The sequence below is a fragment of the Catharus ustulatus genome, chromosome 1 (genome assembly GCF_009819885.2).
Source record: "Catharus ustulatus isolate bCatUst1 chromosome 1, bCatUst1.pri.v2, whole genome shotgun sequence".
Classification (NCBI taxonomy): Eukaryota; Metazoa; Chordata; class Aves; order Passeriformes; family Turdidae; genus Catharus; species Catharus ustulatus.
The window spans coordinates 145,753,887-145,766,877 of NC_046221.1; the positions used below are offsets into that span (position 1 = coordinate 145,753,887).

Consider the following 12,991-nt stretch of genomic DNA (forward strand, 5'->3'; position numbering starts at 1 on the left):
CATCGATACAGGCATTCCCGCAAAGATCCCGCTGCTCGACTGAAAACCAGAATTGTAGGTAATCCCCCCACACACCCCGCATTAACATCATCGTCACCTTAAAAAAGTGAACCAGTGGGATTTGCTTGAATATACACTAGTTAGAGGCTATATGAACCAACTCACGTCTCCGTTTGAGCATACTGCAAGAATATTTATTGAGCCCCAGCTCAGTCACTGCATTGAACGCCAGCTCTGGCAAGCAAATACATTTCCTATCTCCGAAGAGAGCTCTGAATCAACTCCTTCTTTCCTCCCCGCTTTAGCGATCATTTATATATTTCCACTGCAGAGTACCAAGGGCAAAAATATAAAATAAGAGATAAACATATTTTGAAATACACCTTGGTACAAGGCAAGAGCTTGCAACGCCCTGACCGAAAGCAAATGGACCCCTAAAAATATACCACTCAAATACTACCCTACCTTTCACACACGAAACCATCAATAAAAAGACGAGGTTCCAAAATGTAAATCCACTTTTAATCTCCATTTTCTTCACCAGGATGAAGTCCAGCCGGCCACATTTAGTACATCCCCTTTCCCAAAAGTCTGCTAATTTCGATTCCTTTGCACGGATTTCCCCTCTGCAGATCCCTTTCATATTATTCTTGAGAGCTCCTAATTCCTATTCCTCGGCCAGGCGCAGCGGAGTTGTTGCTGTTGATGGTGCGCGGTCACAGCTCGGAGTGAATGGTGTTTCTGGGATACCACAGCAACCTTGACGAGGACTCAACCATCTCTCCAACGGGGGCACAAAGTCTCAGCTACTCTCGATCGTGTCTTTTCCTCCCCCCACCCCCCCGCTACCCCAACTCCCTGCACAGCCGAAACCCACCACAATCCTGCCTCCTCACTGCATCCACCGGGAGCCACGGGAGAGCACCTCAACGCTCAGACGCTCTCTCCAATAAACTCCAAACAGTATTTGCAATTGAGACTCTCCTCCCACCCCCTCGTTCCCTCAAGAGGATCAGTTCAGCCTGGGAGAGCGGCTCGGGAGATGCCGGCGTGGCGGGGTCCCCTCGCCGCCCGGAGGAGCCTGGGGCTCGCCCATCCCTCCGCTCGCGGCAGCAATCACAGCCTCGTTATTAACAGCACGTGCGGTGCCCGGGGCTGCCAGCGCCGCCCCGGCCGCAGAGCCCGGCTGGCCCGCACAGCCCGGCCGGCCCGCGCCCTCGGGCACACACCACGGCAGCATCCCCGGGGATGCGCAGCCTGATTGCTCTGTGCGGGGACATTAATTACAGGCCGGGCGCGGGGGAGCGGCGGGCACAGCGCTGCTCCCCGTGCGCGCAGCCGAGGGGGCTCCTCGCCGCGGCGGGCGGGGGCCGGGGCCGGGGCCCGGAGGTGCCGCGGGCGGGCGGCGGCTCCCAGCGGGCCGGGCCGGGCCGGGCCGGGCCGGGCCAGGAGTGGAGCGGGGGCGGCGCGGCCGCGGCTCCGCCAGGAAGAGCGCTAGCGCCACCTGCCGGACGCGCCGCCACGCCGCCGGGGCCGCGCCGCTCCGTTCCGCGGGGGCGGGGGAGCTGGGGGGTTCCGGCTGGGGGAGCGGGGGGGACTGCGGGACCGGCACTGCCCGGGGCTTGCGGGACTCGAACCGCGCTTGGGGCTGTCCTCCTGCCCGCCCAACCACCGCGCAAGGTGCGCGGGGCGGCGGTTTCCTCCGTGGAGAGGGCACCGCCCGCGGTGCGGAGGCGCGCACGTGGGTGGGTGCGGGGGTGTTGTCCCAGGTGTGCGGGGGTGGTGGGGTGGGGGGGTGATGCATTTCTGCTCGTAAGGGGCGCGTGTGTTGGACCCCGCAGTGCGTGCGTGGGAGGTTTCTCTTGGGGGCGGAGTGCGTGTTTGGGTGCGCTGTGCCTGTGAGCGCGCTTGCACGTGTGAGTGTCTGTATGTGCTCGCATGAGCTGCCGTGTTGGGTGTGAGCGCACGTGTGAGTGTCTGTGTGTGCTCGCGTGTGCTGCCGTGTTGGGTGTGAGTGTCTGTGTGTGCTCACATGTGCTGCCGTGCTGGTGTGTGTGTGCTCACATGTGCTGCCGTGTTGGGTGTGAGTGTCTCTGTGTGCTCGCGTGTGCTGCCGTGTTGGGTGTGAGTGTCTGTGTGTGCTCACATGTGCTGCCGTGTTGGTGTGAGTGTGTGTGCTCACATGTGCTGCCGTGTTGGGTGTGAGTGTCTCTGTGTGCTCGCGTGTGCTGCCGTGTTGGGTGTGAGTGTCTGTGTGTGCTCACATGTGCTGCCGTGTTGGTGTGAGTGTGTGTGCTCACATGTGCTGCCGTGTTGGGTGTGAGTGTCTCTGTGTGCTCGCGTGTGCTGCCGTGTTGGGTGTGAGTGTCTGTGTGTGCTCACATGTGCTGCCGTGTTGGGTGTGAGTGTCTGTGTGTGCTCACATGTGCTGCCGTGTTGGGTGTGAGTGTCTGTGTGTGCTCACATGTGCTGCCGTGTTGGGTGTGAGCGCACGTGTGTCTGTGCGCTCGCATGTGAGTGTGTTTGCTTGTATGAGCTGCCGTGTTAGATGTGAGTGTCTGTGTGTGCTCATGTGCTGCCGTGTTGGATGTGAGCGTGCTGTGCACACGGGTGGTGTGTGATGGTGTGTGTGCCCACGTGTGCAATTGACTCTGTGGTTCAGTGCGAGTGTGTGCACGCGTGTTTTGTGCACGTGTGCACACTTCTGTGTTGTATGTGTGCTGGGATTCTTTTCGGTGCCTCTGTGCACCTGCGTATTTTGTGCATGAGTATTTGTGTGAATGTGTTCTTACTCGTCAGTATGTGTGACTCTGATGTGCTTTTGTCTTGCATGTATGTGTACATGGGGTTGTCCCCACAGCTGTTCATTCATACAGGTTTGTGTCAGTTTTTGCATAGATGCGCATATGGTGCATGAGCTGTGTAAATGCATAATCGGAAGTGCCGATGGACATGGGTGTGTGAGCAGGGAAATTTTGGCAGCCAGTCACAAAGCATGGATCTTTATAAGTGCGTCCAGAGAGGGGTTTGCATTTCTCTGTGTTGAAGTGTGTGTGGGCGTGTCTCACATGCACCGAGTGCATTTGTGGAAAGTTGTATCCTGGTTAGGAACTTTGTGAATTGAGGCTTTCTATATAGGTGTAGGTGCATGCATGAATTTCTGTGGCCCCATATTTTTATATATACACAATATATATAATGGTACCACAATACCATAGGTATTGAAGAAAAGCACGGTGTGAAAGAGGAGTTTGCATGGCTGTAATTCTGCTCCCATGTGGGTATCAGGGTGAGCAGTATATACCTTTCTTCCACCTGTGCTTTGAAGCCAAACCATCTTTCAGTGAGGCCAGCAGTGATTCAGAGGGTGGCTCTGCATATGGCTGGCTGAACTTGCCTCTGCAGCTCTAATGCATGAGGAAAGAATACCTTCCACTAACCTGACACTAACCAGCCCCGCTGGATCCCTACATATTTGTTGACTGGGGGGAAACAAAGGTACATATTTCACAGCCTTGTGTACCATCCACAGCCTTCTCTTGCAGACACATAACTCTTGAAGTGCAACTGCTGTAATTGAAACTTGGTAGGCTTGTTTGCTTCCTCTGCAGTGACACCAGAATGCGATCGCACAAGTGATGTGAGCCTTGTGTTGGTGTTAAGGGCAGTGTCATGTTAGGATCAGCGTTATGACAAAATTTCATTTAAAAATTTTAACATTTTTAAAACAAGTGGTCCTTATTTTAGCTAAAGTGAGATAGGTGAAAATCACACTGTCCTAAACCTGTCAATTGTATTTATTAGTTACAGAATCTCTCTCTTTACTATATACGTGTATTTATATTTATGCATGCAACTCGAATCCATTTTTTCAAGGGACATTCAGACTAGATACAAACTCCAAAACTGGAGACCTTTGCTTTCAGAACAGCATAGATGGCCATACCTTGAGAATTCATATTTTATGGTGTGTGTCCTTGGAGTAAAACTCTGTCTTTATTCCCCCAAGAACACTTTCTGGTTCTGAAATTCAAAATTCCTTGGGGTAAATACTTTATTGGTTATAAAGGATAAGAAATAGATACTGAAGATACAGACTTGTTATTTCTAGTTCATGCATTGCATTGCTCAGTACTTCAATACCTAACTTATTCAGAGGTCTTACTTTGCTGTCATTAGAAGTCACATCTGTTTGACATGCTGCAAGTTATTCTGTATTGTTTCTGAAAATGAAATTTTGGTTCATCCATTAGATGAACCAAATGAACATAGAAATGCTTCCAGTTAAAAAAGGGACCAAAGATTTTTTTGTGGTGAAATTCCTACTAATTTTCAATGACCCTTAGGTTTCCAAGTAATTTAGATACATTTTAAAAATAGCACTTCAGCTACTAAGGCAAACGTTAGGTACGTTTGGTAGTATTAATGCTAGAGATGGACTGGAATTTCTTTATAGTTCTCTCCCCATCCCAGCCCTCCAACACCGTGATGTTGCATTTTTCTTCTGTTTGATTTGTTGTTCAATACTGGTGTCCCATAATGTTTTGTGTGATTCTGGGTTCAAGTTGTAGATTATGCTGTACGTTTCATATTCATAATGTGTCCTCCTCCTCCATCTTAGTTTTCCTTCCTGTCTTCCTTCCCTCTCTCTGTCCCCTCCTTCTCTCTTTTCTCCCCTCCACTTCTTTCCTTCCCTTTCTTCTCTTCTTTCTCTTTCCTTCTTGTGCTCTTTTAATTTTTCTTCCTTCCTTTATATTTTATTTTTTCTTCCTCATTCTTTTTCTTTCTCACTCTATTTTTTTTTTTTTTATTTCCCCTTTCTATTCTCTCTCACTTTTGGCATGGTCAAGCTTATTGATCATTTGGGTATCAGTCAAGGATGAAAGTGACTTGGCAAGGACCATTAAGTCAATCACTATGATTAAAGACTCCCAAGAATTTTAAAATGTGCTGAAATCAGAAATGGGCAGATACTTAACTGTCGGACCTGTCAGGCACATGAGTATCAGCACTGCTGGTGGAAAACTTGTATCACAGACCTGACAGGCTGTGATGCCTTAGTTACACTATCTGTAAACAGGCACTCTTGCCTTTGAATCTCCAAGAAATAAATACACCTAAATAGTTCTACAGAACAATGTGTTACTATTGGTAGTCACATTTTCCCTGTTCACTTTGCCAAGGCAGATCAAATTTAAGTTTGATAATTACATTACTAATTCCTCCTACATTTTCAGCTGCATTTGTTATTATTCATTCACTGTCATATACTTTTGTGTAAGGTAGCTGTATTTTGTTAAGTAGCTCCTATATTTTGCTTCCAGATAACTTCACTCTAAGTGTAGATAGACTGATTGCTTTGCTTAAAAAAATGCAGTGGGGTCTTCTGTGACAAATAATGCTATGAATAATACGGTGCACATTGCTTGCAAGCACAGACAGCATAGGTAGGCATGTGTAGGCATGTGTAAAGCACATAGGCAGTGATATTTAAAAATGAGTATTTGACTTGGGATACAAAACTCATTCACTCATGTCATATAATTTTTTTGAAAGTCCTGACCGAATGCAGAATATTGTGTATTCCCATAACTTATTCCATGTGGTTATAAATGTCTGTATGATTGTTGGTCTGAACTCTGACCCAGAACCCAGGCTGCATATTTATCAGTGAGACCTAACATTCTTCAAAATAGTAGGAGAGTATTACAAATACACTGTAATCTTCCATTTCCTCACTTAGGCTTTTAAAAATGTGTTCAAGTCCTTCAGAGGAGGTCACAAAGAGGAGGAGACCATTGTGCCACCCCCGCTTCACTCAGACTAGAATAATTTTGCTACATGAAACAGATAATGAATTTTTGATAGAAAGGAATGTGTGGAGACCATTCCACAAATATTGGGACACTACCATGTGTTGTTGTTACTGCTTCGTATTCATGTACAAGATACAGTCATAGTGTGAAGGTTAAGGATAGTACAACCCAAACAATGAAAAGACAGATTACAGCAAATATAGTGGTGGTGACAGCTGGAGGGGAAAGTGCCATATTACTCCTCTTGACTGCTTAAGCTTTCACAAGTAAGGTTCTAAGCTGCCTCCAACACAAAATATTTCTGTTCAAGAAAACGAAATAATAGCAATATTCAAGAGTACCCACTACAGTCCTGAAAAAGAAGGAATATTTCCTTCAGATGTACTGTGCAAAGGCAGGTGGGGTTCATGTGTTTCAGTATCACAATTAGCTGTAATTTTGTTAACTCCATGTTAAATGTACATTGTATTCTGCTAGAGGCTACATGAAATGGCCTCTAGGCCAGGTGTGAAATTTGTTTGGAGATGAGAGAGACAATGCAATTCTCTTTTGATTTAGATGTTGTACCATATAACACTTAGTCCTCAAGTGGATACTAAGGAATTAGTTTTGTTCTACTGCTACAAGGTTTTTCTTATCTTAGTGACTAAATTTATTGTATCAGTCATGATCAGTTAAGATGATGTTGGTGTGTATTGTGTTTGTCTGAGATTTAGGCAATTGGCATTCTCAGCAAAAACTGTCACTGCTGTAATGTTCTGTCATCTCTTGTCAGCAGAGTTTGATGATTTGGGAACCCTATAGGGTAGGTAAAAGCAGAAGTGTCCGAGTTCTTTACACAGGCAGAATGACTTTTTACATAGTATATGCAGTGCAATTAGCTTTGGCAGAATTTATATTTCGATCCCCTTGTCTTTACTAATAGAGTGGCTTCTGTTCAGATACCTATTTGAACACTAACTGTCTTACCCCTTAGCTCCAGTAATTTAGGGCTTTCAGTCCGTGACCAAAAATACCGATGTTTATTCTGCCCAATGCACTGCTTTTGTGGAGATACAAAGTAAAAGATAGTATAGCAATGTGATAGCTCCCACATTAATGTGATACAGTACAGCATTGTGCAGTGGAAGCTTTCCAAGGGACGCTTGAATGGTGAAAGTTTAGAAAATACATTTAATATGATTATTGCACCAAATAAAATTATTTCGTATATACTTCAAGACAGATTATCACCTTAGGTTCTGTATACAATGGGCATAAAAAAGGGAATTTCCATAATAGGAAATTACTGCACAGAGTGTTAGTAGAACAAAAGAGAAGAAAAGGTAAATATTGCAGGGAAAAAAGTGTGTGGGAAATTGCTGTGCTTTGTCACCAATGTGATAAACAAAAGGGAATTATCTAGAATTGCATTAAGTATTATCCTTCTGTCAAAAGAGTGCTACTGCAGTATGTAGAGGAAAAGAAATCAGGAAAGGTTAGTGAGGTGCTGAAACAGGAAGAAAAAAAATTGTTTATTTAGTGGATTTTGTAGGTAATAAAGTTGGTGAGCTGGTGGAAGGATGTTAAACTGTCCTTCCAAATTCCAGTTTTCTGTTTGTGTCAGATTGAGATATAGTTAAGGTATATTAAACATGCCAGTTATTTACTGTAATTCAGTAATAATGAAATGCAGTATATGTGCAATCATTCTTCATTGATCAAATCTGAAATTCATTCCACTGGTGTGGAGATTTTCTCAGTAAACTTCTATTTATTAGCTGACTGGATGAAAAGAATTGTTTATACAAAAAAGTTTTCTTGTATCTCAGCTTTTGTTTTCATTATTTCTGTGACTGATTTTTTTTGTTTATTTTTTTCCCCTGTATTATCTGTTGTAATGCTTTCAAGGTCTTTGTATGGTTCTTAAAGTTTCAGGGAAGATAAGCACTGTAGTTATAAAATTATTCATTATTCTTGACAATACTTGCAGAAGTTACAAATATAAATATTCCAGCATATGCCAGAGAAGAGAAACAAATCTAGAACAACTCTAGTAGGCCTCTGTTTCTCTGTTATTCTTCGTGAAGAATTCTCCTTGCCTTGAACCAGAATTCTGTGCATGGAGCTGTACATAAACTAAGCCCATAAAATATTGGTAACCCTGACTCTAATTTCAGACTAAAAATTACATAAAGAACATCTATAAGTAATTTGTAGCTGAAAAGAAGATGGGCATTCTGTGTACCTGCCATATGTTTTTTAATAAACACTTACGAATATAAAGACTGTTTACATTACGGACAATTGATAACCTGATTTAGAGACACTCGACTAACATATACTGATGGCTTTTAGATGGCATATACTGAGATTACAAAGTTACAGATAGTGTAGGAAATTTTGGTAGCAAGTGTTTGCAATTACTAATCTTGAAGGAAAGACAGGCAAAACTAGAATTTAAGGGTATCTGATAAACAGCTAAGATGTAATTTTGATTCACAACTGCATTATTAACTTGTCGCAGTGTTCAAGGTAGCCTAGTAAAACAATTTCAGACTTTTTTCATGTTATTTAATGTTAGAAATTGATCAGAAGCTGAGGTAGGGTCAAAGAAAGTGTGGGGGAAAGAATATTGGACAAGCATCAAGCTATTTTGTTTCAGCTAGATACTTGGTATGCATGAACATAGCTAGACCCTTTTGCTATCTATTTCTCTCTGTACTCCATTCTAAAATGATTTATAATGTTTGAATCCCTTCCCCTTTTTAGCTGAGTGCAGTATTACAGCAAAGAGTATATTGGTGCTGATTTTAAATAACATTTTACAACCAGCTCTGTCTCTTGCTTCACTCTCTGTATGGGCATCGTGTCACTTGAGGAATGATGAGCTAAAAGTAATGAGTGTGGATGTGGTGATGCTATAATTTTTTGTGTAGCTTGAAATGGAGATCTGAGCTGATCTGTGTTATGGGATGCGATGAAAAGCTCACCTTCCCCCACACAGAGGAGCAAGAATACACGAGCCCTTGCCCTGAGCTCCTCAGGGCTGTCCTGGGAGAGCATCAGCCCCAGCGAGACACAGCACCACAAGTCCCTGGGGGTCATCCTCTGGGACTGTTGAGGGGTCCCTGCCCTGGGGGACAGGGCTCATAATACATTATACATTATCATTTTATTGGGAAAGAGCATGCTGGGATGGTGAAAGTCTTGCTACGGAACATTTAGGAGAGGAACCAAAGGTGGGCAGATGAAGGCATCAAGCCAGTTTGGGTAGGAACAAATATGCAAAAAATGGAGAGAGAAGATACCAACAGTTCGCTGGTTGGTACCATAGTCTGTGTTTCAGGTGATGGGCTACACTTTTCAGTCCTATACATCTATGGTTTATGTAATTTGATGCACTTGAATATGCTGCTTCTTACCTATTTATTGGTTTCATTAGTAGCAAAATTTGTTGACATGAGATCTGGACTAGTTTTGATTCTATAACTTATTTGTAATTACTGCTTTTTACATAAAAATATAGAGTGTATTATATTACATTACCCATTCTCATGAATGAACTATTGTTTTAAGTCCTCAAATTTAGTTATTAAAAATAAAATACTTCAATAAAATACAGTATTAATACACAGAGGCACTAATTTTTTATTTTCCATACTGATTTTTTTTACTGTTTTAGGATTTCCAGTTTCCCACTGAAGTGTTAGCTGCAGTTCTGAAAGAGTAATCAGTTATATTTTTTATTTCTGGCATATTGTCTCTCCATATATGTGTTTTTCATTATTGTAAAAACAAAGAAAAACAAAGAAAAACAAAGGGTATTGTCTTGCTGAATGTATGACTGTATGCATCTCAGTCTATTCATCTTTTTAAGAAAAGAGTTTCATTTATAAGAAAGTGGATTTTTGTCTGAAATCCCAAAAGTCTTTGGCAGGAGTATTATAGGGATCCAATAAATGATATACAAATATTTTATACTAAATGAGAAGAAAGATTTGCACTAGAAACATTGAAGTGTACAAGTAAAGAAAATAATGCAATCCTTAAATATTGAATATATTGAAAAATTGACAATTAACTCAGGTGACTGTAAAAGAATCTTTAGTACTTCTACAATCATTGAATGGAGAAAGTTAAATTTTAATGTAAATATTTCAGTATTATTTCAAGAAAGTATATTGAAAATAATGTTGAAATATTTGAAAGATTGCTTAATTAATTTGGTTTCATCACATTAAATGTTGGCATTTGCCTAGAATCAAATGGAAAATAAATAGCAAAGTACAAAATATACCATAGGAACTTCATAATTTTTGAGTATCATTAATAGATAGTATAATAAAGCAAGCAGGTGGTGTAGAGGAACAACTTGCCTGAACAGAGAACTCTTGGAGATCAAGAGGAAAAATAAATTGTATGATCTCTGTAAACAAGGTTAGGCTTCACAAGGAGATTTTAGAGATGTAGTTCACAGACCCAGGGAGAAAAAAGGGCAAAGCTCAGTTACATTTGAAACTGGCCAGTATTATATCTGAAAACAAGAGACATTTTGAAATATACTAATAGCAAGATAGGTCTAAGGAAATTGTTTGATTGATACTTGATTGTCACCTGACAAATAAGGATGAAGAAAAGGAGGCATTCAGTGTTGGGAGGTTTTTGCTTTAATAATACTGGTAAGCTCTTGGGCTACTTGGTCCTCTGGGAAGACTCAGGGAACTGCAGACATCGAAGTCTAACCTCAGGTGCTGGAAATATGGAGAAGATTATACTGGTGGTATTGAAGGTCATTTAAAGAACAATGCAATCATAAGGGACAGTAAACTTGGGTTTACAAAGGCGAAGTCCTACCTTATTTACAGTAATTTCATGATTACAAGCCGCACCTGATTATAAGCCGCACCTCTGGGTGTCGGCAACCTTTAGGTTTTTGTCCGTATATAAGCTGCACCTGATTATAAGCTGCACTGTTGTTCGCAGCGAGGACCCGCATGCAACAAAGTTGCCAATTCGTAATGGGATCGCGGGGTTTACTGGCTCAGCTCGGGGCCAAGCGGGCTCGGCCTACTTGGGGCTGCTGACGGGGCCAGGTGGCCCAAATCGGCGCTGCCACTCGGCGGGGCCGGCTGCCGCTGCCATCGCAGTCAGGCTCACTTGCCCTGGCCTGGCACTGCCCCGTGGCGGCAGATGGGGACGGAGCCCTCCTCCATCAGCCGCGCAACAGAGTAACCAATTTGTAACAATCATACAATCCTGAGTTTTATTGGCAGGTGCTCAGCTCAGCACCTTGGTTTGCACTTCTGGGTTTGGAAATTTCAGATTTTTTTTCATATATTAGCCGCACCTGAGTGTAAGGCGCATTTCTGGGGTGGGATCAAAATTTTAGTCAAAATGGTGTGGCTTATAATCGTGAAATTACTGTAGTATCTTTCTGATTAAGGTCACCCACACAGTGGGTTAAGGGAAAGCAGTGGAAGTAGTTTTTCTGCATTTCAGTGAGGTTTTTTGATACTGTCCCTCACAACATCTTTCTCAAACACTTGTGCTCCTCTAGGATGAGCAACTTCAGCAGTGAACTGAATGAAGAATTGGCTGAACAGGTTGCAGTGAGTGGGGCTACATCTGGCTCTTCCAAATGTCCCTCAGACTTCAAATCTAGGGCCAGTTCTGTTCCATATTTTTATCAGTGATCTGAGTGCAGTTGAATACACCCTTAGTAAGTTTGTGACGATACCAAACTGGGAGTTGCCACTGTCTTCCTTGATGTGCCATTGACTCATGTGAGACCCACATCAGTACATATAGAATTTATGGCATATAGAGTGAATATAGAATGGAAAGAATATAAGAGATGAGAAGATATTTCTGAATACAGTGAAAAAGTTGGAACTCGCTAAATTTTACTTTCTGTAATGACTGTTTAGTAAGATTTTTATGTCATACTTACTAGGACTAGACACATGTTTCTATTCTCTTAAGTGAATTAATCATCTAATATTTATTCATGAGCCTTTCTGAAGGGGGCAAAGCATGTTTTTCTCCTTTGATCAGTGTCCATACTTTCTAGGTAGTCTGTCTCCCATGCTGATCATCCAGTCTGACTCCCAAATCCTGGCAAACTGTCTACTCCTGAGATTTTTGCTAAGCAGAATTCCTTCCAGGCATCCTTTGGAATAAATGACTCATCTGTGTTTCTTAAAGAAATTGTTTAAGAACCGAAGTCCGTGAGAAAATTGTAGGCTGATAATCCTTGTAATAAAATAATTTCCCTTTGGATGAGAATCAGGTGTGTAAACTCTGGATGCATTTTTTCATCGTTCTATAATTGCTAATTCTGGAAACTCTCTAGTCAAGGACTGGCTATTGTGCATCTGATTATTGAATACCCAGGTCTCTTTGTGCATTTTGCCTGGAGCAAAGACTTTGAGCTTAGGGTTTAAATAACTTATCTTGGTGCCAGATACCTTGTAGCCAAAGCAGAGACCGATGTCAATGAGAAACTGTAAATGCTGTAATCTGTATTAATTTGCCTTGAACTCAAGTGTAAGGGTGCTAAAATAAGGTATTAATATCATGTATTGGTTAGTGCTGTGATGGCAGAGTTGTGCATAACCACAAAGTATGTGAGGACTGTGATCATCAAAGGGACAAAGATGTGTGTTGTTGCATACAGAATGATTTGGGGAATACTCAAGAAACCATTTCCATTACTATCACAATGACTTGCAAAATGAGAAAAAAACCCCAATATAAACAGTTTTAGAAGCAGTTGAGAGCCTGCTTCCCCTGGGAGAACCAAATAGCCTAGAAACATTAGAAGCAGTGAAAATATAAAGAAGAAATAAAATTAATGTCCTTCAGTTATAAATTCTCTCCTCAAAGTCTCTTGATTTTAATAATCTTAATCTCAGCAACTGATAAGCAATAACTACCATAGCCAACAGTGTCATCCTGAAATCATGGATGTCGTATACTCATAATAAATGATATATGAATGAGTACCATACTGACTGACAATTTTGTGTACATTGTGGTGATTGGTAATATGGAAAAACTAATTATTAGCATAAAATATGTTGTTAATGAATGAATTTAGTATCATTAAAACTTAAAACTGCCCTGGTTTGTCAGTCTTCTAAACCTATGTAGTATTCTTTTAATTAACTAAAAATTAGATACACATTTTTTAT

The 12,991-nt window shown here is 42.2% G+C and overlaps 1 protein-coding gene across 4 annotated transcripts in view; it reads right to left on the reverse strand.

Moving 5' to 3' along the window:
- LOC116996220 (CUB and sushi domain-containing protein 3) overlaps nt 1–838 on the reverse strand; it is a 617,877-nt gene extending 617,039 nt beyond the window's left edge. For all 4 annotated transcript variants that reach the window (XM_033059469.2, XM_033059460.2, XM_033059450.2 and 1 more), the window contains exon 1: nt 466–838. In XM_033059469.2, the coding sequence (XP_032915360.1) occupies nt 466–643 (178 nt within the window). In that variant the 5' untranslated portion in view covers nt 644–838. The remainder of the gene's footprint in view (nt 1–465) is intronic.
- Nucleotides 839–12,991: the final 12,153 nt, after the last annotated feature.